The sequence below is a fragment of the Cyprinus carpio genome, chromosome A7 (assembly GCF_018340385.1).
Source record: "Cyprinus carpio isolate SPL01 chromosome A7, ASM1834038v1, whole genome shotgun sequence".
NCBI lineage: Eukaryota > Metazoa > Chordata > Actinopteri > Cypriniformes > Cyprinidae > Cyprinus > Cyprinus carpio.
Window position 1 is genome coordinate 18,225,659 of NC_056578.1, and position 27,322 is coordinate 18,252,980.

The window sequence follows — 27,322 nt, forward strand, 5'->3', positions numbered from 1 at the left end:
ACCAAAATAGTTACTGTTCCCATTCATGCTTGTCTAGTTCCTGGGAAAGTGACATTTGACCCTTAACAAGTTTTAATTGAATACCGGTGACGACTGGAGATTTACAAGTGCTGTAGACTGTGCAAAATGGATCTTACAGCAGCGCTACAGGCTAATGAAGTTACAGTGTAACCAGGCTGCAGGGCGGAGGTGAGCATCTGGAACACATTGTGTACTAGAGCAGCCTTGACCTGCACGTTCGGCTTACAGATTGCAATGGTTACAGTAAGCTAATTGTATGTTACTTCTAGAACAGTTAGTGGGCAGCACCTCAGAATGGCAAAGAATGCACGATCTTGAGACATGGGCTGCATCTGAATATGCAGACTTCCCTATCAATTCTACATAGTAGGTGAAAACAGTGTGAAAAGAATAGTATTTACAGATTCACAGTATTCATAAAATAGTGGTGAATTTTGCACACTGTTGAGTTGGCATCTGCTGGTTAAAGCAAATTGCGTGTTATACAGAACAACCGAAAGTGTTTTCAAGAAAGCTGAAACTACATGACTTGGTCAGTTTGTTACACATACCAAAACACTCATTCAAAACAATAGATTTGTAAAGGCTTTGTACATAAACATCACTACAGTCTAGCACTTGCTTACATTTGTTTACAAAATCAATTAAAAACCAACGCTGTGAGACTTTGTGTTAGCTCCCAACAATGCATATGTACAGAAGATACACACATATGAAAACATTTTCCCTTAAAGTTCATGTATAAACCTCCATTCATTCTAAAGCAATTTATATCAGCAGGATTTATATCAGGATTAACTCATAGTGTTGTTGACTTATGAACATGTTCTTCATTGTGCAACTTAAATGACCCTTTAGGGCTTTGTGCACATAAAAAGACACCTTATCACAGGTATCCTGGTTTCATTCTGCAGCAATCCTCTTATGGCTCCCTATAGAAGCAAGACTCCATACATCTGACATCTTAACTGCTGATCTCATAGCAAAGCCTCTCACTTCAATACATAAACCTGTTAAAGTGAGCCATGGGTCTCATCTTGCTGGGGCGCAGCTCTAAAAGTTACTCAATCTCTGAATCTAGCTATAATTCCCACGTCATATTGCCTTAGAGAGCATCAGAGAAGTAAGAACAGCCTCTTAGTTCACAGAGCGTGTTTTACATTCCACAGCACTGGTTGTTAGTTGTTTTTCTATGCAAGCATGTGCTAGATGGACTTACTTGACTATTGTGCTACTTTTTTGCTTCTTCAGTGTTTTGCACAAAAGTGATGTGATTTTAAGATGACGTGACAAGTTAGAAAAAGTCCTGAGACCACTCATTCTTTTTCATTCCAGAATGCGACTCTAAAGCCCATATACTTCGGTTTTGATCCAAACTTTTAGTGTATATAAACATCTGAACACATTCCCTTTCAAATTTAATCTCATTGCATGCGTTAACACATGCACAATAGAAAGTTTCTTTGTCCAGTGTCTGTGCTGTTTCTCTCCAAAAGTTATAACCAATAAAATATCTTTGTATTCTTGCAAACTAGACTTTCGTGATTAAATTGAGAGACACAAGATAGTGGACTGAAAAAAAGAGATGTGTTTTAAAAAGTTTAACAGGAACGCTGTGTTTTTTGGCCTGAGATGTGAACAAGTCAGTTGAGTTGTTTTTTGCATGGAAAAGCTATAGATAAGGAGAAAGGTTGAGTTGAGATTTTTTTGTGTGTGAACAGGCGCTGTTTGTTCACATCCGTGTGAGGCTGTTTGTAAGAATATTCTTCCCCTGGGACAGTGACAAACAGCTACAGTACGTATATATATCCCAGACAAACACTCTTGGTTAATGACACAGCTTTCTACCAGTCAAAAACGGTAACACGCGTTTAGTTAACACTGCTGTGACTGTGAAAGAAGTAGTGTGTGCAATATGCTTAGGCTTATGATATGTGTGTTGCCTATGTTTATATGCAGCTATTTTGGTCCTGCCATTTTTGAGATTAGTCTCTTATGGCTGCCTATGCTGAAGGAGGAAATGGATGGAGCTACAGAGATGTATGTGATTGGCGTCATAGTTTTGATTCATTTAGCAAATTGTGTGCTTCATGCATTATGTATGTGTTTGCTTGCATATTTACATGTACATATTCTTGGCTTCCTCTCTGGAGTCCCTCTGCAAACCACATCACATTTGTGATTTGCCAGGAAAGGAGTGACACTAGAAACAGGCACTAAACACAGGGAACATGCATTATGCATTTTGTATGCTTCACTATAGCAAAACACTCATTAAAAGTTAATTATTGAATTATTTCAAGAATTACAGCGAATGTCTGATAATACTCAGATCAAAATGTCAAGCTTGATATTTCCTGCCTTTTTAGTAGTTATATAAGCTTTGTGGAATTATTAAAAGAATATGAAAGAATCTCAGAGCTGTTTTTAAATTTTATAAATAGAAGTGTGTGATGTGAACTACTGAAGCACTGGGTGCGCTGAGCTCTGTCTCCACTCATCAAAGCACGGCAAAGGTTTTGGAATGTACGGTCTGTATTTACATGTGGAAAAAATGTCTTAGAAAAAAACAAAACCAAGCTGTTGTTTATCTCTGTTAATGCCATTACTATAGATGTTTGTTGGAGTTTGAGAATAAGGACTATTTGTTTGTTATGTAATTATGATTGTCATGGCACACTGAATAAATGTCTTTGTATGATTAAAGGATCATTGTTTGCCATCTTGGCAATAAAACAATGGACTCTAAACAAGTCGCATGTCCATCTCTGAAATCTTAATCTGACGTTTTAAAGGAATAGTTCACCCAAGAATTAAAATATAAAATAATTATGTAATTCCATACTTTTTATGTATTTATTTATTTATTTATTTATAAATGTGAGTCAATTATGTCTTTTTAGGGGGTTAACTGTCCCTTTAAATGGCAGAAAATGAACAGCATCAGCCTTATACGGTCTGGGCCTAGTTACATGAAGTCTGCTTCGTAACTAGGCTATTTGGTAACTGATGAGTTCAGTAGGTGTGTTGTTCTGGCGGTGGCTATGTCTAATAGCTCTAAACATGCACATTTGGCCATGACCCAGTGGGTTGAATGGAGGACAGCTAGTCTATCTGGGCTGACACAGCCTGGCCTGTAACCACAGCACTTTAGGGAGTGAAAAAAGTAGATATTTTCTAATTTTAGAACCAAACAATTAAGCTGCTGTTTTTAAAGGTCGCACAGTAGCTACTATTGTTGTTCTATTTATTAAAAGAATCCATTCTGTGAAGTAATTAAAATTTCAAAGGCTTTTCCCTGTATGCATCATTTTGACTCGGGGGAGTTTCCACTTTTTATAGTCTTTGGTTTGGGATTATTTTTAATTAACAACATGTTGCCATATTTGATAATGTCTTTTAATGTAGAATGTAGTCTTGTAATCTCGCTCTACCGTTCTAACATGCAGGTAAAAGCACTCGTTTACTGTGAAGTTTTGTAATGTTGGGCAAAGTCAGCTGGTCCTTTACTGAAAGGGTAGCACAATGTACTTTTAATCCACTTGTTTTCTCATTTTAATTTTCAGCAAAGCACCATTTTAATAGTGTCCCACTGCTCCATTCTTCAGGGGTCATTCAGTCTCAGAATGAACAATCCCCTCTCTACTGCAATCCCACTGTGACTCACACCATGAACTAAAGCTCAATTTTGTTTCCTGCCAATGTCTGATTTATGGCTGGTCTGTGTGTTGGTATATTTGGGACCACCATCAGGTTTAAACGGACAGGTCACTTGGGGCTCTGTGAAATAAGATTAACCATGACCCTAATGTGATGCTTTGAGATAACATTCCACACAGCGTCTCTCCTGGAAGGAAGTGTCATGTAATTGCATAATTTATCTGGATGTCAAAAATATAAAACACAGTATATTTTAATGTCTTATTGACTAAATAATCTCAGTTTTGTAACTATTTATTTAGTGGTTTGCATTTGGGTGTCGGATTCTAAAAGCGATTTTCAGAGGGATCTCCAGGCTTTTTGGAGTCCATAGCCTGACCTCCAGAGGGTTTTTGTTAGCTATGGAAACAGGGCACATTAAGGCAAGAACTTTTAGAGTAAATAAAGCCTCTAAAAACTAGATATGGTCAATTTGTTTTTAATTCAGCACAGATGGAGACAGACATTGAAACTGGATCATTTTCTCCTCTACTCTGTTCCCTCGCTCAGGTGTCTGAAGTTCACCATGTTGCTGCAGCAATTTACCTTTCCTCTTTTCACCCCACATTAAAACTGTTAAGTCAATATAGTGTAGCCAAGAGAAGAACGAGATAAAAGAGAACACTGTATCAGATCCATCTGTTGGCAGTTCCTGGCTTCAGAGTCAAACCTCTGTGTTGTTTTTGCTTGAGGTGCAGCTCTGAGTTCTTTTTATGTTTATATTTCTCCATGATGCCTCATTCTACTCAACTTCTTCAGCTGATCTGTAATGGTGAAGGGACGCAGTTGTAAATCAATTCAAATCAAAATTTACAATAAGACCTTTTGTAGTAATCTGTACTGTATATATGTGCTTTGTATTTTTTTAATTTACATGTTTACATTACATCTACATTATAAAATATGAGGAGCGATGGAGCAGAGCATGTGATCTGCACTTTTCACTGTCCATTAGACTCTAACTACAGGCAGGCAAGCCTACTGAGCTTTCCCTTTGACATGCCACACTCTGTATGTGTTTGTGTGTGCGTGTGTGTGTGTGTGTGTGCGCGCATGTGTACTGTATGCATGTGTGATTTCCAAGGCCATGGGAGTGTTTTCCAAGTGCTTGCACTTCCATGAGCACACCTGAGCTCTTCGGCTGATGCGAAGCCTCAGGTTGCTGCGTGTCAAGAGCTGTTTAGGGTAACCATGCGCGACAAAGCTGCCTTCGATCGTGTTTTTCTGTCACTAATTCTCTGTCTCTGCTCCATCAGACCTATTCATTCTTCAGCTTGAGCTAGAGCAGTCCTCTCCATCTTGGGCTTACACTTAAGTCATTTACTTGGGGTTTTGAAGACATGAAAGAGATGTTCTGAGGTTTTCAGGAATCTGAGATTTGCCTGCTCTAACAAACAGCATGCTGAATATCCTGATGTCCTTGCTGCTTGATGCGGATCGTAACATGCGATGGAGGAGGACTGACCGATTAGCCTCGTTGGCAGTATTTATCATTTTATTTATTTGTGTTTTTTTCTGTTGCTGAGGTTCATCCTGTTCATCAGCTGTGTTTGTGTTTCAGTTCATTTTAAGTTACATTTGAGTTACAGTAATTCATGGCTTCTCCAATGCAAATATTTCATCATCATCACTTGTATTACATTTAATTTAGCAGATGGTGATTCATAAAAGTTTGTCCAGATTTATGTTTAAATTTCATGATGTGACGATGCTAAGAGTCTTGGGTAATAAATGGGGTTTTAGTTCTTTGTTGGGAGACATATTGGTCATTGAAATGTTTTATAACTCTGTCCTATTACTTCCTCTCCTTTCCTCCTTTCATGATTCCTAAAGCCTATAGCTATGAGAGAATGTGACCTCTTACACCGAGTTATTTTGGGTTTAACCCTCTGGTCTGGTTTATGACAAGAATTTATCCAGCAGCTTGACTAATCCAAAATATCCCTAGCCTCTCCCCTGGACCTGTCTGTCAATCATCAAGGTATTTGTGGAATTACATCTACAAGCAGTGACCTTGTGACCATTAAATGGACTTTTTATAGGGAACATAGTGTTCAGTGTCTTCAGTGTAAGAGTTGGTTTACTTAGATTACAGTTTATGTTTTGTCTTTTTGCCTGTGCTGAAGTGCTGCAGTAAAAGTAACACTTATCATTAGGGACTGATTTGGTGATTTTTGTGCTGTTTCTAATATGGTAATTGTGGTACCGAGTTAAAATTATTTTTTTCTTATCCTTAGTTTTGCTGTTTTCAGAAATTAAACCTTTACCATCTTAATGACAGTTACAAGAACAGCGGAGATTAGAGACCGTTTGCTTCCTTTGTTACAGACAGCTGGCTTGTTGAATGTAAATTAAACCATTTTAGTCTCTTGTTTGCTGAACTGTGGGAATACTTAAGGGATTATCACTGACAACTAAATGATTGATTGTACTCTTAAGGAGTCAATGATATTTTATGCTTTTGTGAAACTGTTTTCCTTTTTATCAGTTGCAAACATAGGTTGACATTTTACACTGAAAAGTACAGCCCATAATACGGATTCCAAAACAATACAAACAGCATTCTAGGGCCCTGTCCTATGGGAGGGGACCCGGAAACCACAGGAAGCGGTCTGTATTGCAGCAATTATGTCCCATTAGGTTTCCTGAGTGGTTTGTTATCAACCAAAACTTGATCTAAAAGGTTAAAGCACACGCAATCTTAGAAGTCTGTAAAACTAAATCAAAGTCTATGTTTTAGTAGGCATAGCTGCCTAATAATGCAATAGGTTTTGAACAGAATACATATTTTGTTTCCAAGGCTCTTTTTAACAGCCACTTTAACAAACATTAGAACACATGGAATTACTAAAAATCACTTAAAAATTTTTATTTTCTGTTTCTATTTTAACTGTATTAATCAGAAAAAGCCTAATTCGACCCATGTTTCGGAATGCTTGGTTAGTTAAAAACAGTCCAAAAAATGAATTATTACTTCTTTGTGTGTGAGAATTATTATTATTATTATTATTATTATTTTTGTATTTTACGTTAAAATATAGAAACTCCTTATTTCTCCTACTTCAACCTTATTATACCAAAAAGCAAAGCAAATCTACTTTATCTTGCTTCCCTCTCTCCATCCCGTCCACTCCCCGGCCAAAACAAAAAGGTCAGTCAAGGGGGCGTCCATTTAGTTTTTATTGTTGCCTTTATTGTTTAATGTAAAAATAATGACACATATATCACTTAACTCTCGAAAAAGACAGAAAAAACAACTGCATACACATAAAGAGTTAAAATTATACATCTGTATTGTGGTTACACAGCTCACACTATCCCGGTTTCCACCCCACCACCCCCGCAGGACTGTAATGGTCCATTCCAGTCAGACATGTCATGATTGTTGCTGGGAGCGCAGAGAAGCGAGGATCGAGCTCATCTGTTTGAAATTTCTGCCACTGTGGGACGATTCGCATCGATATTATAAAACTCTGTGGCTCGGTCGACTTTAGAATAGCAAGTTTGTCTCAATTCATTTCTGATTTACACTTTATTAAAAAGAGAAAGAGATTATCGGCAAGGTATTCGCGTAGCGTCTGAAGTTTGTGCATGTTCACGCGCAATAATAACAACAGATGATGAACTTCGGACTGCGGGATTTCGGTTGTGTTGACATGTCTTTGGGTGGTCAGAAGAAATAAACCCGCTTTGCCCGGCGCTGTGGCGGCTGCTGGGCAGGACGAAGGAGGAATATTTTCTGTGTTTTTGGGTGTAGTGATATTCAACAACTATAAACTTGCTACGTCGGGAGCCACTAAGATATCAAAATGTCTGCCAAGGCTGCAATAAATAAGGTAGGAAATTACTTTACTAAAGGTACTTTTCAAAACAGTCAGACGGGATACGAGTCCTGACCCATTTAAGGAGCGATACATGTTGGGAAAAAAAAAAATCTTTGATCATTTATTAACCCTCATGTTATTTCAAACAATTTCTAACTTAAACGGAACACCAGAGGGATAATTACAGTCACCAGTCATTTTCATTACATGAAGAAACGATATAAAGAAAGTGAATGGAGACCGAGACTGGCATACTGACTAATATCTGCATTTCTATCGCAGGTAAAAAGTAATACGAGGTCGGAACATTTTTGCGTGAACTGTCCCTTTAAGATTCTTGGACAGTTCTTGATGGCTAGATACGACTCGCGAGCTACCTGTTGATTATAAATGGCAATGAAATGGCCAAAAATTGTATTGTCAAAGTGGTGTGAAATCTATGCATTTCAATTATAGTAACTATTTTCTGGCGTTACCAAATTTCTCTCGGGATAGTCGACACAGGAACAACTCAACCTCAAAATAGTTTCTGTTTGTTTGAATAATGTGGGCAGGATTTTGCAGGTGCGGGAAACTACTAACTCACTCGGGCCTGTGCAGATGCTGATAAATGCTTCAAATTACAGTTTATGCGATATTTGATTCAGTTTTATATTCAGCCTGCATATTTGTTTTGGGATTGTTTACACTATAAGACTTGATCAGAATGAGCCGGGGTTTTGTAGTTCTGTGTCAGAGAGTCTGCGAAATAGGGCTGGTCCCAATACCATTTTTGGAGCTTCGAAGCTTCGGTAGTAATCAACACCGAATACTCGAAGCTTCGGAGGGAGGGGACTGAACATATTCTTGTCTCAACACTGTGTCTACACTGGATGCCACGCTGCGACAAAATACAGTACAACCCTTTTATGCCGTCTACACTTTACGTTTTTTTTATGGCTGCTGTATTCACAAGTATTTTCCAAGCAAATTAACTGCACTTTTTTATCATGAGTACAATTACTAATTAACATGGCGGATAAAAGCAGCTAGTTTTTTTTTTTTTTTACACCAACAATATTCTATAGGCATACTACTTATAGAAATGTTGTGTATTTTTTTAAACTTGATGTGCTGTTGTGGTAGGCCAGTTTCAGATTGCATATTTAGCACACTTCCTTTCTTGTCCTCACTCAGTTTAAAGTGCTCCCACACAGCTGAGGTCTTCGGCATGTTTTGTCTTCTCTTCCAGATGAAATGAATCATGACGTTCACTCATGGGCGATTCATATTCAAGCGAATGAGAACCATTTTGTAGGGGATGCCAGGGGTTCCAGAAAAAAAAAGAAAGAATATTAGAATCTCAAAATTGAAAATTGAATGCCAACCCACCGAACGAATATTCGAATAATCCCACGTTTTTGCGTGGGATACGTGTAAAGTGCCTCGCTAAATACAATGGAGCACATTGTGTTTGTGTGTGTGTTTATGCTGCTCTTGAGTGGGCTTCCTCTTCCACTGTACTGTGTGAGAAGCATATGAAAACACATGAATGTTTACTGCACATTCAGTCATTCAGGTTTGGTGAGTTTCTCTTGGAGAAATGGTTACGTGATGATGTAATGCCATGGTGTGTATTGAGTCTTGACTCTGACATTATATCCAGAAAACATTAATGACTAATTAATTGCACATTTGTTTCGGAAATTAATCATGATTAATCACACCTAACATTAAAGTTTTTACATATAATTTTATATTGCAATAATTTCACATACAATCTTCAAATTAATGTAGAAACAACATGTAGACAGTATATTTTTTAAATATTTGTTTAGTGGCATCTTTATGACAGAAGGCGAGTATTACTGATACCAATGCTTCTACTGATGTCTCTATGAAATAGTTTTTTTCCCCCCTAGTATTTAAGCATTGACTGATTATTGAGAGCTATCAGTTTTAACATTTATTAGACTTAAAAACAACAACTTCTAATTTAAGTGAACAACAATCTTCACATAAACCCATTATAATAAAGGTCACATTTAGCTACCTGTGCCCTTTCAGCAAGTAGGAAATATACAGAAATTGAATAAGTTATCAAACACTAAATTCTAAATTAAATACAGAGGAATCCCTAAAGCTCCAAAAGTTATTGATTTCCTCTTTTTTTTCCCTTTTTTTCTTTAAATAACAGACATCGCAGCTGCTGCTTATTATGTTATTTTGGCTGCTTCAAGAGCTGCCGCTGCCGAACATGACCCGGATCTGACCCGCATCATATTTTCTCACAACTCTTTACCTTTTCTGACTCACTTCAGGTCTTAAAATCTCTACTCATGAGCTGACGAGTTGAATCGGGTGTGTTAGATGAGGGAGACAGTGCTGGGATGCTCCAGGACAGTTTTGCAAACCACTGCATTTCAGAGACATGTTCTTAAATGTGACTCATATACAACAAATACTTACATGCATGCACAGTTTTAAGGCAGCTTTAATCGCCTTTTTTGTTAACTTAATTACTTAACTGACGAGATAACTGTGACATTCTATGCTCGTAGGTTTATTTGTGCTTTAATGATATACAATGCACCAGCACATTTGTGTTTGCAATTGAAGAGCACATGCTATGAGCACAGTATAACGGCTGACAGGACAGGAAAATTAGTTTTTACTGACATACGGCCTGACAACATCTCATCTGACTGCAGTTCACTGTTGTTCCAGTGAAGGTTCTTCATCATCGGTACCTTTTCCGCATTTGTTTGGCTAGCTCCTGGGAATAAGGGCGAAGTTGGAGTGCATGTCTGAAAAGTGTCCCATTTCATGTGGCCGTAAAGATGTTCTGCGTCTTAATAAACGCAATTCTTGTCAAGAAAAACGAGACCGAAGCAGCAGTTGTGAGTGGGGTGGCCAACCCTATCTCTGCCCCTGCATTAACTACGTTAAATATTTTTAACGCCGTTAAACTGAATTTTTTTTACTATTTGATATACTTGTTACTGTAATATAGTACTAGAATAGTGTTCTTTTTTTAAGATAGGAAGTCCTTAGTTTAAATAGTTACTGCTGTTTTTAATAAACATATAATGTAGTTATTATTGTATCCTTAAATAAAGCAACAACAGAAGATTTTCCTGAGAAGACATGGCTTCATTTTTTTAGGTGGAAATTTTATCATGTCTGTTTAAGGTGTGGATCTCTCTGGGTGACCTTGTTTTTGTGTCCTGAAGTTTTGCTCGGTCTCCCCAGTGTCCTTGTTTTCTCTCTGAGACATTGTCCTGTCTCTGCTATATCTGCTCTATTTTGTTTTGTCTTCTAGTTTTAAATACAAAGAATTAATGTGGATGATTACTTTTTCATTAGGTCTTTTGGAGAAGGTAAAAAAAAAAGAGTACAATGTACTCAGTTTGGGACTATTTGTTATTTAAAGATCACTGAATTGTTCCAGAACAGACCAGATACAACAATAAGTGACCTGTGACTCAAGCCTAAAGACAGCTTACAGAGACAAAAGTCCTTTACGTGTCATCAATGACACCACATGCATTGCATTTCTATTGCTCACCAAGTTGCTCTTTAGGGCTTATTTAGGACTATGATAGGGATTTTTTTTTTTTTTTGAGTATGCATTTGTTTTAACAGTTCTTGGGGAAATCATGAAAGTTTTTTTTTTTTTAATTGAGAAATAAATATATTTCTAAATAAAATACAGTGAAGTCATGTCTGTTCTTGAGCAGAAAACTTCTTGTTAAACTGGATTGTCTCACTCTCACACCCTCTCTGACAGTATCTGACTTTCTGGATTGACACCACACCATATTATTTTCCTTGAGTAAATAAACAGTGTATACTAGAGGGGAAAACTTTAATTCAACCTCGAAGGAACTTATCTAGTGTCCTATTTGAATGAAAATGAAAGTGTTTAATATGGAACAGTACATACAGCCTTGATCACCTGTCTGTCTGTCCCATGCACAAAATACAAGAGAAAATTATTTGTATTAATACTATAAATAGGCCCCTCAAGCTTGTATTCATATTCAGAGAGAGCCCTTGTCCTACGTTTCTGTTCTGGAGAGGTTATGTTAATTACTGCTGGAGCCTCTGGCCCTCTTTGAGAGCCTGCAGAATAGGTTTTTTTAATCATCAGAGGACAAACATATCTCCACTTTACTGCTGTACCAGACATATTAGAAAAAAGAAGGCATGCAGTTTCAATTTCCTTTGCTGGAGAGGGAATGATTGTTTCTTTGTCTATATCTGTAGTTTTTGCCTCCTGCAAAAATCTGAAGATAATACTCTAAACATCAAAATATGGCAGTGTAATGTGCTGTTTACAGAGTCCTTTGTGCCACTCCGAGCCAATCAGACTCAAGTGTGCCTGTGTTGTTGGAAAGCTTGAACAGTTTCCATGGTGAGCAACAGCACTGGGCTCCTGTTGCAGCTTCACCACAGCACCCATATCTTGATGTGCATTGGTGTTGCACGTTATCAGTATTACTGCCTCACCTCTCGTATTCTTTTGTCACCAGTTATGGCGGTATATATACAGTACAGTGGAAGGCTCACTTGGCTGTGTCATTTTCACATTTCTGCTTAGTTTTATGCTTTATATGCTTCATTTATACTCAGCTAATGAGGACGTAATTAGGCTGTACCCTACTGTCACCCCCTTTTAGCCCCCACCCCCCAGTCCTCCTCTCTGGGCATTCGGTGTTCTGGAACTGTCTGAGGCAGTCTGTACGAGGCTTAGATCTGCACTGCATGTGACAGGAGAAAGCAGAAGTGTATAATATAATCCTCTGCATGTGTCATCTCTTCAGTTTCTGTATAGTAGCCAGTAAGTTTGTAGAAAATTAAGAGTGGTCCAGTACTCAGCAGGGCAGCTGTAACAGAACATGCTAATTTTAGGCGACACAATCAGCTACATTTTTACTTAGCGTTTTTTTTTTTTTTTAATGCACATCAAATTGGTGTGAGATCGGAAAGGCTTACAATAAATGATTTGTGTGTATACACCTACCATATTTTGGGGACAAATTTGTAACCAGAAGTGAGCAAAATCTGACAAAACCTCCTTTTGGGGATGTCCTCCTTATTTGGAAAAATGGTATAAAAATAATAAATAAATATATATTAAAAAAATCAATTATCCTACATTTTTGATGACCGGTTTTCTTTTTTGCTCTTTTTTTAACATTTGTATCCATCAAACAGATTTGCAGTGCTGTAGCTGCTACATGGAGTCATAAAGTTTTGGTAGACCTTCCCATATTTTACTGTTATTTTTTGTTCAATTATATTTGGTGTTGGTGTAACCCAAAATATTTTCAGTGCTACTTGATAAACACCAGTCTGGCTGAGAGAATGGGGCATGTACAGGAAAAAAATCTGCTTTAATCTGAATCACGTTGAGTTTTAGTGAGCCTTCTTCTCTCAACCATGATATCACAGAGTCCTATCGGAGATTGTGGGCTACAGTGACCCAGACGCACACTCAGCATGCCAAATTCCTTCATGTTACCTCAGGTTGAACTGGCTGAATATAACAGGTGATGCCCATCTAGCTCAGTGTATTCTGAGCAGATCCATGGAGTAAGTCGCATTGATAAAGTGGATTATTTTCAACGGTATTGCCCCCTGTATAATTGTTGTTTAAGCAATGTAGACCAAGTTTAAAGAGACTGCAGACCTCACAGCATTTATTTACCTCTAAGATTGCAGTGGCTGTATTTATTTGATAATAGTCTGTTATTATTGTATTATGTGCGCATAATGATAGTGAATTTGCTGTGTTTGTGGGGATGGAGTGTGTGAGAGTGTTGCGATAATGATGGTCTTCATTTGGAGATTTGGTTTGTGTGTGTGACTCAGTGCATTAGTGATTTTGTGGTGTTTATGTGAGTGCAGGGCTCTGAAAGATACTAAAGCTGACAAGCTCACTGCCACAGGAGAACCCGGTTATCTTGTAAAACCTCTCTTAGTAAAGTATGTTTGTGTTTTTAGCGGGCGGTCTTTCTTGGCTTCTCAGTGTGTGTTGTCGGTCCAACTTTCCATTAGGCCTGTTTTCTCAGACCCAGGTCCACTGACCTCAGCTTTGCTGTGCTCATGGCACAAAGCAGGTTTTAACTGAAATTTACTGTGTGTTTATGAAGCTGGGGAAACTCTAGAAGGCTGTTTTGAAGATAACGATTGAGCAATTTTCTCACTGTTGCTGTGCCCCATAAGCTTTAAGCAGCAGTTCTAGAGTATTGCACATACTGACATAAGCTCTTTGACTTCATTTGGCTTTCAACTTCTCTTGAGCTATTTTAATTAAAACTTTATCACTCTTATTGTAGATTTGTATTGTAAAAGGGTTCTTATGAATTTCAGCATAAATGAATGGATTTTTGGCTTGAATCTGAAACTTTATTTTCTGCTTATTTCAAACAATGAAATCAGGTATATTTTCTCTATTCATCTTTTTCTCTACTTAACCCGCCACATTTCCATTGATTTGAGAGCTAAATGATCAGGTAACTTATAGAACCTGCCAAATATAAAATATACTTAAAATCTAGGACTTAACACCTAGGGTTGAAAGCATATTTAAACATGAAAAGGCTAATTCAGCATATTTAGGCCACATTGAGCTGGTTTTCATTTAACATTTAACACTTATAATTATATAATTATATTCACACATGTGTTATTCATAAATAAACAATGTTATAAAAAAATAATAATAATTCTAAATAAATTAGTTTTTCTGACAGACAGGAAGAAAATTGCATGTGCCACATCGGGCATTCCGCTTTGGAGAGTTTAGTTGATTATAATGAGAGTCATCTAGTTTTGTTTTGCCTCAGTCTAGACATACTGAATTTTTGTTGAGACAAACTTCACAAACTTTTTGTGTTAAAGAAATTACCCCACTCCTGGCCTCAGATGTGTACAGTTTTTGGTTCAAGATAATCAGTTTCAAGGGGAAGCCCTCCATTTACTTAAAAACAATTTTTTTCACAGTGGTAACTAGAAGAAGAAGAAGAAGAAAAAACACATTATGTATGCTCTTTTGCCTTTTTATTTACAAAATGTTTTATAATATGCTCTACTGTGTATCTCACCAAGGCTTTATTAATTTGATAAAAAGTACAGTACAAACATTAATATTGTGAATATATAAATTAAAACAACTGTTTTCTATTTTACATGTTTTAAAATGTTAATATATTTTAAAATATCCTGTGATGGCAAAGCTGAATTTTCAGTCTTCAGTGTCACATGATCCTTCAGAAATCATTCTAATATGCTGATTTGGTGCTCATTTCTTATTATTACCAATGTTTAAAACAGTTGTGCTGCTTAATATTTGGAATTGTTGCTCTTTAGGATTCTTTAAATAGGAAGTTAAAAAGAACAGCATTTATTTGAAAGCAGAAATTTATAAAAAATGATAAAAAAGATAGGGTGATTGGGACTTCAACCTGAAGGTAGGAAATTGTTAGCATTTCGCAGTGTAAATATTTGAGTGATAAAAAACTTGTTATTACTATATATTACTACTATATTATTAGTATAGAATTATATGGACTCCTACACATATGCTCTGTGATTAAATGCGGGGGAGGCCCTAATTATTCCTGGATATTAATTATATGGGTTGCCGCTACTGTAGTGGTGAAGGGAATTAATCTGGCTTTAGCTGCACCTCATTAACTCTCTGGCTGTCTGTCTTGGGCCACAGAACAGGCATTGTGGGGCAGAATGCCGCCTGTAAGGGCTTGGAATTTATTTGAGTGAGCTCGGACTGGTCACGTGACCCTCGGCTGGGAGGCCTGTCTGGGGTGACTGCTGTTTCTGTGGGTCTAGGATATAAGCAGAAACGAGGTGTCCTATTTATCCCCCTCTTTCCCATCTCACTCATCCTTTTGCCCCTGTCCTTCTTTTGTTTCTCTTTCTTTCACTGTCTCCCTCTTACACACACCCTGACAAAGGGACCCCCCGCTGAATGAGGCTGTTGTTGTACAGTTACACATCACTGTGCTTCATGTGTGATGGTAGATTCAGGCTGTGGAATTCAGAAGTGGGAACAGCCTCGTTTTGGGTGTTAGCTCAGAGTTCTGAACATGGACATTCCACAACATGGACATCCCCCCCCCCCCGTATACAGACTTAACTTTATAACTGTATTTTTCCTGTTCATCTTAATATAGTTTACTCCTGTTAAAAAGTTTTGGGTCAGTAAGTTTTTTTTATTCTTTTAAAGAGATTAGTACTTTTATTCAGTAAGGATGCATTAAATTGACCAAAAGTGACAGTAAATACATTTAAAAGAGATCTATTTCAAATAAATGCTATATTTTTGAATGTTCTATACATCAAAATGTCTTGGAAAAATGTATCACAGTTTCCACAAAAATATTAAGCTGCACAACTGTTTTCAACACTGATAATAACAAATGTTTCTTGAGCAGGAAAATATATTTTCATCTTTGGAGATGTCAGAGTGCATCATAAATGATGAATAGCACACAAATAAAAAATAATTATATAATTGCCATAACTAAATGCTTTTTTTAATTATTTTTTTATTACTAAGTATGGAAGTCTGTTTTTGCTTAGTCTACATATCTCACAATTTGCAACCCTATTTCTTGTAATTGTGTCTTTTTACCCTGTAATTGTCTTTTTTTCTTAATTTCTTACTCTGAGGCAGAAACAGACTTTCACGGGAGAGTGCTCTATAAGAACCAAAAAAGAAACTATGAAAAATGCATATAAAGAGTCTTTTTAGCCTGTGACTCCGTGTTGCTTCAAGTGCATCATTCTGCACATCGGATGCGCACATTGTAAGCGTTTGTAAGCGTAAACATTAAACTCTGGCAAGAAGATAAAGTCCTTTTTGCAAAATCATAGACATGTATTTACGAATCAAGTATAATGATGGGAACACAGAATGATCTTGGAGAGAACTTTACCGAGCTGAATGTCGTAACCCAACGCGACCAGGGTTTAAAGGCTGAATGAATGAGTGACAGTCACAACGGAGAAAAGAGTTTGTGTGAACTTTAATGTATGGGCTTAAATATTCATATGTAGCTCACATTAAGCTACCGTATGGCTTCAGAAGTAACACAGAATAATTCGCACAATTGGAAGAATAAAAAAAAAAATCTCGGATATGGATCGGCCCTCTCTGACCGATACCCGATCCGAGATAAATGGCAGTATCGGAGCCGATACCCGATATGAATATCGGATTGGCGCATCCCTAATTCTGTCAGAGAGAGAGTGAAAGAGAAAGAGAGTGTGAAGGGCCTTGGCTTCTTATCAGCACATTCCTGCCATGTGGAATTGTGTGTGTGTGTGTGTGTAGGGCAGATAACTCAGTGAGTGCTCATTGGGTCAGTGCAGTGCTGATTTAAAAACTCCTGTGGCAAGGCCAGAATCTGCAGCCTGGTTATCATCCCTGACCTGCCAGCGCTTTGCTACTGCAAACTTAAAATAATATAGGTGTGTGTGTCTGAGTCAAATTGAGAGAGAGATAATCCAGACAGTGCATATGTCTTTACCATTATGCTTTGAATGAGGAGGTTATTGACTCTAGAGGTGGGTGAACTGCTCTTGAAGAAGTCTTAAGGCCTGTTCACACCGGGACGAATTTCGCGCGCGATATTCGCCGACGTTTAACGCCTCGTGACTAAACAAAGGGCGCCAATGTGCGTGTGCACACCGACGCGAAAAAACGCCACGCGTAAAAGCGTCGTCATTTTTAAAAAAACGCCTCAGGTTCGTTTTTTTTTGGTTTGACGCACCGCGTCAAAAACTATACGACCAATGAGAATGGCGCTTTTGCACACGTGTCTGGAGCTTCTGAAGTTACAGTAAAACACAACTTGGGGGCGCTCAAACACAAAACTGTCTTGCTGAGCACACATACGTAACGGCGAAGAAGATATACGCCAAGTAGCGTCTACACTGCCGGGAAGAAATAAGACGAAGAAGATGCAAGGCAAGATGAATGTAGAGTTGCTGGTCTCGTTGGTGTCGGAACACAAAGAACTATATGACAAACGCGACAGCGATTACAAAAATCTTGATAAAAGAGAACTAGTATTTCTAGTATTTCTGTTTTACATTATGCGCCATCTAATGTCAGGGAATGAATTTGCATGTTCACTCGGCTCATCGTCAGCGAAAATCTCTTGGGTGTGAACACAAAAAACGCGTTGAAAAACGCTGGCGAATAACGCGCGCCGATATTCGTCCCGGTGTGTACGGCCCTTTACATTTTAGTGAGTATACAAGAAGACGTAATTGAATGGTTTATATTCTGTTCCGACTCATCTTCTTCTGTGCTGTCAGCTCAGAGATGTTTGGTTGAGTTCAGATGCCCTTGCTGTGAGGGTGCCTGCAAAACACTGTTGCAATACAGGGTCAGTTAACATGTTCACATGTTCGATGCTGAATGGTTGAATGCTGGGAAAGAGAAGGTGTTATCAGAGGGTCTTGTTTGTTTTAACACATAGCAGTTAGTGAGAGTCACTTGGACGTTTTTGACTATTTAATGTCTTTTATGCAGTTTTGCCACATTTGAGTTGTTTTTTAGAACTCATATGAGCTCTACTCTATCATGCCTATTACTATTTTTCAGTAGAATGTACATAGCCTACTACTACTACTACTAAAATTGAACCCATTTTTTTAAAGGAATAATCACACAACATTTCTTCCATGTTTTAATTTTAATAGTAAATCCCCTTTGTTTGCCAAAAAATAAAGTTTGCTTAATTTTCATTAATTAAAAAATAAATGAAATACATTTTTTATGCCTTCGTTTGATAACCAGAAAAATGTAAATACACAGCACAGAATTTCTGAGGAAAAACTATACATAAGGCTACTTTAAGAAAAAAAAAAAATTTAAGTTGATTTATGCATTCAAATAATTAGACATGCTAAAACACAGAATTTGGTAAAAAAACATTTCATAGGGCCCTAAACATGTAATTTTTGTTAAACTTTTAATAAATTGATGTGAAAATGTATGTTTCATGATTTTAATTAATTAGACATGTTTTTTATTAATAAATTTAATTTAACTATTGAAAAGGAGTCGAGAAAATGTAAAACTGAAAGAAAAAAAAAAACCTATATCCAGAAAAATTCAAACGGAAAAAACAGAATTTGGAAAAAAATAAAATGGAATTTAGGAAATATAAAACAGATTTCATAGGGTCCTATGGATCTACCAAAAATGGTCATATTAGGTTATTACGTAAATCAGAAAACCTTCTTAAAATGCCAGACACATAAGGTGTGAGAAGGAGTTCAGTGTCCTGTATTTGTATGTTAGTGGTTTGCTGGCCTTTTCCTGCTGCTGATGGCCTTTCTCAGGCTGTGAGGACCTTTAAAAGAAGTGTGGTGGAGATTAACTTTTTAATCCTAGTGCACAGGATTAGAGGTTTTTATATTTTTATCTCTACTTCTTCTTTGCACATCAAACATTCAGTCAGTCTGCTGTGTTAGTCAAACATAAGAACATGTTCTTGCAGTTAGTGCTTAAGGGCTTTTCTTCTAGATTTTTTCACTACCACTCAAAAGTTTGGGGTTGGTAAGATTTGTTTTATGTTTTTGAAAGAAGTGTCATGTTCAGACTGTTCAAGTTGCATTATCTTTTATAACATTACAAACATTTTATAATTTTTTATAACATTTTAAAAATGTGTTTAATGTCTTTTGATCAATTTAATGCATCCTAGCTGAATAAAAGTATTAATTTCTTAACAAATAAGTAAATAAAACGTAAACATTTGAAAGATCCATGTAATCTGTACTGTAGTCTGTTTCTCTGAATGATGGCAAGGTGATTTTAAAATGTTTAGTGATTTTAAAAGTGTTAGTGATGATAAATTCCTCCTTTCATAAACTGTAGGTGAATTGTTTAAAATGTCCCATCTAGGCTGGTTTAATGTGCAGTGTCAAACACAGTTTGATTTTGACAGTGTTAGGGAAACCTGATGACCCATTTTGTACTCATCGCAATTGTTGCTCCTGTAGTGTTGCAGGAATTGCACACATTGTAAAACTGATGCGAGTTGTAAAGGTAAGGTAAGGATCATGGTGGGATCAAGGGTAAGGATAAGGAAGGGTAAGATGGTTCAGAATAAAACTGTCGCCTCTGGTATTAAAGGGGTCATGACATGGGTTTTTTTTATTTTATTATTATGGTCCCCTAGGTGCAATTATAGTATTACTATAGTTTTTTAAAAAAAAAAACTTTTAAAATGTAGTGAATTATGACATTTTCCCACCCTGTTTCTCATCCTTTGATTCAAAACAGTCTGTTTTTGGGTTGTTTCCCCTTTAAGAGTTCAGTGTTAACGCCCATTGTTATGATTAGCTAACGACAGCGCCTATGGATCAATTATTAACGCCCCCAGCCAGAACATTTGCGGATTGAGCGTAACTGTTTAGTAGCGGGTGATGCATTCGAAGCGATGGCTCTTGCAATGATAAAACCTTATATGTTTGAGCACATCTGCGTGGCATTGTAATTTTCCTGTACACAGACCCACTCGCTGTCCGTCGACTGAACACTTGTGAGGAGCGCGGCGCGACAACGATACGAAATGAGCGTAGTTGTCTTGTGCTGGAGGCGGTCATATGCAAATGGTTGGAACGTCACTTCGCACCGTGACGTCACTTCTTACCATGGACCCAGAACGAGCTGTATTTAGAGCTTGATTAAATAAATGGCTCGTTTATAATGGGGAGGACGTCTTAAGCTATGAAACTTGCAGGACGTTTTAATGGTACAAAGACCTCTTATATTCCAAAAGATCAAGGCAAATTTGACCCCTTTAACTTCATCGGCTTTTGTGTACAAGATTGACAGACTGAGGAAGTCTATAGTACTGCAGTTTGAGAGTGTGTTTTCAGTGAGCTCCACGTGTGTAGCCATCTGAAGGGTGCTTCATCCACTGGGAGTCAGCAAGAGAAGCAGATAAAGTCGCCATGGTGACGCTTACTATTATGACATCATGAGGACTCTGCTGGCATGCTGTTCCACAGGAGGTTGCCGGCTTCTGATTGGCTGACAGTGATCCTGCATGCTTAAATTTGAAAGCTTCTGAAGCACGACAGAGGCAGTGGCAGCAACCCCCTCCCTATAGGCCAGTCTTTCTGTTTACTGTTTCACTCTCTCTTTCTTTCTCTCTCCCGCTCATTCACGGCTGCCATGGGCTATTTTTAGACTTTGATTGTCAAGAACTGCTTAACCAGATTAGACGTCTCTCTGTTTTTCTCTGTCTGTCTCTCATATTATCCCCCTTGGCATCATGTGGTTATTATGGTACGTCTCGGCTAGTTTATTTCAACTTTGCTATTGATTACAAGATCTTTTTTATTGTTTGGGTGCAATGATGTTTTGCTTTGACCCTGAAAATGTAAAGCAGCACATTAAAAGGATAGTTCATCCAAAAATCAAATTTAGCGTGTAGCTTACTCATTCTCATGTTATTGCAAACCTGACTTACTTTCTTCTGTGGAGCACAAAACAAGATATTTTAAATAATGTTGGTTACCAAACAGTTTTGGTGCCCAGTGACTTCCATTTGTTTGGACAAAAAACACAGAGATATTTCTCAGAATATCTTCTTTTATGTTCTACAGAAGAAAATCAGTCATACAGGATTGTAATGACATGAGGGTGAGTAAATGATGAATGAATTTTCCTGAACCATGCCTTTAAACCTACTGTTAGGTCTTAATGTCTCTATGGCCAGGCCTGTGACGCCTACATTGGCTATTTGAGCTCAGTCAGTGGGAAGGACAAAGTATAAATGGGCAGATTGTTAGGATTTAATGCATGTCTTTGGATTTATGGACTGCAATGGCTTCTCTCTTGTGCTTTACTTGGTGAAAGTGAAGAGAACCAACTGAAAACAGCAGAGCAGGAGATTAGACACTTATTTTCGTTGTTCGCGCTCTCTTTAGCCCCTTTCACACTGCGATTCCGGAAAATACATGGGTAATGTGTCCCGGCAATTGTTCCCGGGTCGCTAGGTTTTGTCCCTTTCACACTGCCAGTGATTACCCGGAATATGTGCGTGCGTTCACACACAACCTGTAAAGGTCCCGTGAAGTTACGTGATATCAGGGTGTGACGTGTAATGTCCGAGTCGAAAACGCTAGCCATGTTAACTTTCTCTTAAGCTAGCGAACGTTCTCAGTGTCAGCGCGGAAAATGAGGAACTACCTGATCTCTGCTTCATTACAGTTTGCACATATTTTTTTCATCACGAATGTTGATCTGCCTTCAAAACACCTGGTAAAAAAGTCACACAATAACGTGCGTCATCACTACGACACACCCTTTACGTCATTAGTCCTGGCTTTTGTTCAAACAGCGCTCGTTCCGGGACTGAACCCGGCAATGTTACTAGGTCCCTGACCCGGGATCAATCCCAGAATCAATCCCGGGACATGTTTGCATTCACACAGAAGGCGACCCAGCAATGTTCCGGCAATTTTTCGGGTCCAGTGTGAAAGGGGCTATAGTCTTTTCAAAATCGAACACCCTCACTATCTTTAGGCTATATCTCATAGTTTTAAGGAACTGTTCTTTGATTAAACATCTTCACCACCAGTATATGATTTCATAGTCCTAAGAAACTTGTTTTTAAAGGTTTGAACAGCCTTTTTTCTGTTTGCCACTAAATTTACAAGGAATTGTGGGTCATAGCTGCTCTGAGATTTGCATAAGCTAACCTTCCTGATTCTCTGGAAAACAGCTTTTTAGAAGTCACCTGTGAATGGCTTGAAATGGGATCCGTGTTGAAGACTTTGCATATAGTGTGTATTGGTAATTCGTATGTTTTTATGTTAAGACATTTTACATGTTTCATATATTTTAACACTATATTGTTGACATGTTATTCTGTATCATTAGCACAATAAACAGGAAGCTGACAGCACAGAGAATCATAGGTCTGCAGAACAGATGCACAGAGCTCCTCTGAATCCAACTGTTAAAGGATTACTGCGTTTAAGAAGGATTTGGGCTGTGTGTATGCATGCCAGTGTGTTATGAGTGTGTGTGTGCCTGCCTAAGCTAGTGGCTGTTTGAAGAGGGAGAGAGCATTTGTACAGCTTTTCAGGGCACAGCCCTGGGACCAAAGCAGATTGTGAGGAAAAGGGGAAAAATATGGAATGTCATGTGACCTTAGCATGTTTTAAAAATAACACTGAAGAACAGAAAATAATCCTGCTGGCCCATCATTGTGAATATAGGTTAGAAAAGCTATTCTTTATTTTGGATTGCATCAGCACATTGCAGAACGATGTACAAATATCTAAACACCTGGTGACTGCCTGCATGTGTATTTTACTGAAATTTAGAGGATTTCATGGAATCAAAGTGCCTTTTGTGTCAGTGACCTGACAATGCTAATAGTAATTTTGTTTAGCATTTCAACCTTTTAAAAAGAATTGGTTGTTAAAACATCTGTTGTAATTACGGGTTTGCACAAATTTCAATTTGTTTTGCACAAATTGAATTGTAGTACATTTTGCACTGCTGGCCATAAATATTATCAAAGCTACTTTAGAATGACCTTCGCTTTTTAGAACCAGATGGTGGTGTAATGACATCTACCTCCAGGGGCTAATGAGCAACAATAACCAGCACACCTTGACGTCTTTCACAAGATCTTTACTGCTGTGATGCTTCATGTTGTCCTTGATCATGTGATCTTTACTGCTGTGGCAGAGGATGGGGGCATGTCCCAGAAACAAAGGATTAATAACAGCGATTGAGTGATTTGATTATCATAGGTGGCTCTTTGTTCAAACCTGGGTTATTAATCCTGGAAATGAACTTGATAGTGGTTATCTGGTGTTAAATCTCAAAATGTTTGTTGCAATTCTTTTTCAAAAACACACTCTACTGTTCAAAAGTTTGGGGTTGGTAAGATTTTTTTTAAATAATTTTGAGAAAATGTTTCTTATGCTCACAAAGGCTGCATTTAATTGATTAAAAATAAAGAGGAAAAAGAGTGACGTTCTGAGATATTAATACAATTAAAAAAAAAAAAATATTGTTATATTATTCAAAATGTGATTTATTCTTATGATAGTATAGCTGAATATTAAGCAGACATTTCTCCAGTCTTCAGTGTCACATGATCCTTCAGAAATCATTCTAATTTGCTGCTCAAGAAACATTTATTATTATTATCCATGTTGAAAACACTTGTGCTTCTTTTTTATGGAAACCAGTGTATATCCTTGTTGAATAAAAGTGTTAATATCCTTCTAAATAAATAAATAAAAAATCATACTTACCCCAAACATTTGCACAGTAGCGTGTCAAATTGTTCTAAAGTAAGGAAAAAAAATCTGATCCCGAAAGGCAATTGTCTCTTTTTAACTGTCGGACTTCCATTCAGCACCCATCCTGCATTCTTGCATGCATTACAAGCTCTAATCAAAATAATTTGTTTCCGTTTGTTTTATTGATGTCTGACCTGCATGTGAGGTAGGCAACAATATTAGACCATTTGCAAGCTAGAGAAAGCTCTGATGGAGCATTTGATAGATAGGATTGAGTAAGATCTTGAGGGTGTGGGAGAAGCCAAGTCAGTTTCTGAAAGCACTTCAATTCCCATTGGTTTAAATTACAGTGGATTGCAGTTTGTTTTAACTTTTAGTTGCATCACTTTTGCAGATTTGGATTTGAAATCAGTGAATTGGTATGATTTATGTCTAACATTGTATAAGTGCCCATAGAGCCTTAAATAAAGTGTGTGTGTGTGTCCTTGTAATAAACACACATGCTGCAGTTCACTGCAGTAGACTGCATGAATGTAAAGAAGCTGCAGGTATCTGTGTGTGTGTGTGTGTGTGTGTGTGGTTTTGCAGCTGTAGGTAGCAGACTGCACACAGTTCCAGGGCTGAGCATGAGCAATGGTGTCTCATTTCCCCATCACTGACACCCCCACCTCGTATTGTGGGTGTGTTTCTCTCTCCCTTCCTCCTGCACTCTCTCTCACACACACCACACGTAAGGAGAAGAAGCAGAGAGGAACTACTATTGCAGTGGGATTTATTTTTTCTTTACACAAAGCAGGATATCATCTTTCAATCTGCCTGACGCAAGTGTACATCCATCATAAGAACATGTGGAGTTGCAGCCTGTCATTTTAATGTGAGATCTTTAGCACACCGGAGGAACAGGCTCTGTGCTCACAAACCGCCACTGGACACCTGATTATTTCTGTGTGGATTTACATTAAGCGCGCAAGTGCACAGTACACCACTGCAGTCTCTCTGGATCTTTGGCTGGGACGAAGAACTGCATGGAGAGACACAGATCTTTTGCTTTTATAACCTGATTCAACCAACTACCACCGAACTGTGAGTGTTACACTCTGCAGCAGAGAGGATTCTGCCATTTCCCACGTTCAACAATGTTTGTTCTTGTACAGTATCTCTAAATGGGTTTACACAGCATTTGTGGATGTTCTCACATTTCCAGATAAAAAATCAGAAAACAATCAGATCTATCTGTGGATATTTAGAGAATAAAAAAATGCTGTGGAGATATTGTCCTTAGAAAACATCGCAATGTGTGGCATCTCAGGGCATGTGAAGTTGTCAGATTCACTGATCACTGTTTGTGCTTTGCAGGATGGGCTGCAGTAAAGGTGCGACTGTTGTGCCAAACTAAGACTGGACTTTTTACATTGTCAACCAATGCATTTTTTTCTTTAGATCGGATCATGCGATTTAGGATAATTTCTTTTGATAGATCTTGTGCATATGTGCCCATAGCAAAAAAACATGTGGTTGGTAGGGTTGGGCCGATAGACGGATGCCATCATCCATCGCCGATGGCTGATAGACATCCCCCTGCAATCCGTCGTATCCCAATACCGTGTTCGGAAAATAACAATGATGGTACTGTTGGAACCCCTAAAGGGAATATTGATGCTGGGAGGAAAATATATATTTCAATATTTTCTCTCGCACTTATATCATTGGGCAGTTATACTGTATATAAACTGCGGGCATCAGGGAGCCGCTATTATGCCTGGCATTAAACTGCTTTTGAGTGCACAATCGCTTTTTACTTTCACTTCCAAGATTCGCGATCACACATACTCTGTTAGCAGCAGTAATTACAACACATTTTTGCAAAATCATTCGCAATCATCCTAAGTCATCTCTCCTTACTCTGTTTATGTGGTAGGTGAAATTTTATGTAAACTACTGTAATTTTAACAGGCAACTAGTTAGCAATTGTTAGCAAACTGAATTCAAATTTAAGCTTCAGCCACACCCCTGACTCCCCTTGCCCCCTGAGGTCATCGCCATCGTGATGTTTCACTGTAGACATCATCCGATGCAATTTTGTGGGACATCACCCAAACCTAGGGGCTGGTCACTTTCAGATGTTCGGTTTTGATCTGATATCTGTCCATACCCACAACATTTGATCTCTATGGATTGTCGTTCTTATTTGTACATGTTTTCATCATTGTTAGCCGAGATGATTTGAGAGACTTGGTCTGGTGTAAATCAGTTGGCACTCAGATAAGTTTAGTGAATTCATTGGAATTTCTACATGTGGATCATTCTTAGGCAATCCTGTAGGGATCTAATCGATATGCATTTTTCAGGGCCGATGCCGATACCGACATATTACAGATCAAGGAGACCCGATAACCGATATTTTGAACCGATATGTGTCTAGTGTAAAAATGCAAATTAATGTCAAAATTAAGAATAATAAGGCCTCTGACAAAGACTCTCTTTAAATTATTTTAACACATCTTTAATTCTGAGAACTGTTCATAATAACAACATTAATATTAATAATAACAACAAACATAAAAAGTGCTGGGAGCATCCATCAGCAGCATTCTGTAAAAACTAAGTAAAACTTAAAGCAAATTTAAACAGCAACAAATGAACAAATAATGGAAAATAAATATAATCTCTCTCTCTCTCTCTCTCTCTCTCTATATATATATATATATATATATGTGTGTGTGTGTGTGTGTGTGTGTGTGTGTGTGTGTGTTATATTTAGCATTTATTTGCAACCCAAATTGCATTAAAAGGGTTTCTTGCTTTCTTTTTACATTTTGGGACAATTTTTTTCATCCACGAATGTTGATCTGCCTTCAAACACCTGGTAAAAAGTCCCCAACTAACTACACACAATAACGTGCAGTCAATCACTACGAAAACCTTATCGTAATTCGTCCGGCTTTGTTCTCAACACGCGCCATTCTGAAGCGGCAGGAACTGAAGCCGGCAATGTTACTAGGGTCCCTGCACCCGGGGCTCAAATCCAGAATTATAATCCCTGGGGACATGTTTGCTCACACAGAGAAGGCCGAGCCACAGCACTTGTTCCGGCAAGTGTTTGGGGGTCCAGTGTGGTAAACGTGGCTGGCTATAGTCTGTTTCAATCACGACCAACACCCCTCACTATGCTTTCGGCTATATCTCATAGTTTTAAGGAACTGTGCTTCTTTGATGAAACATCTCTACACACCCACCAGTATATGATTTCATAGTCCTAAGAAAAACTTGTTTTTTAAAGGTTTTCGCAACAGCCCCTTGTTTTCTGTTTGCCACTAAACCCTTTACAAGGATGTTGGCGGGTCATAGCCCCTGCCCCTACTGAAGATATTGACATAAGCTAACCTTCCTGATTCTCTGGGAAAACAGCTTTTTAGAAGTCACCTTGTGAATTGGCTTGGAACTGGGTATCCGTCTGTTGAAAGACTTTGCATATA

The 27,322-nt window shown here is 38.0% G+C and overlaps 1 protein-coding gene across 10 annotated transcripts in view; it reads left to right on the forward strand.

The window, feature by feature from the left end:
• Positions 1-27,322, forward strand: part of LOC109073005 (tight junction protein ZO-1-like) — a 111,065-nt gene that overhangs the window by 41,454 nt on the left and 42,289 nt on the right. The window contains exon 1 of one of the 10 annotated variants that reach the window (XM_042760089.1): positions 7,094-7,556. The exons of the other annotated variants lie outside the window; for them this stretch is intronic. Coding sequence (XP_042616023.1) covers positions 7,530-7,556 — 27 coding nt within the window. The 5' untranslated portion in view covers positions 7,094-7,529. Of the gene's footprint in view, positions 1-7,093; positions 7,557-27,322 lie in introns of those variants that run through there. 10 annotated transcript variants of the gene reach the window in all.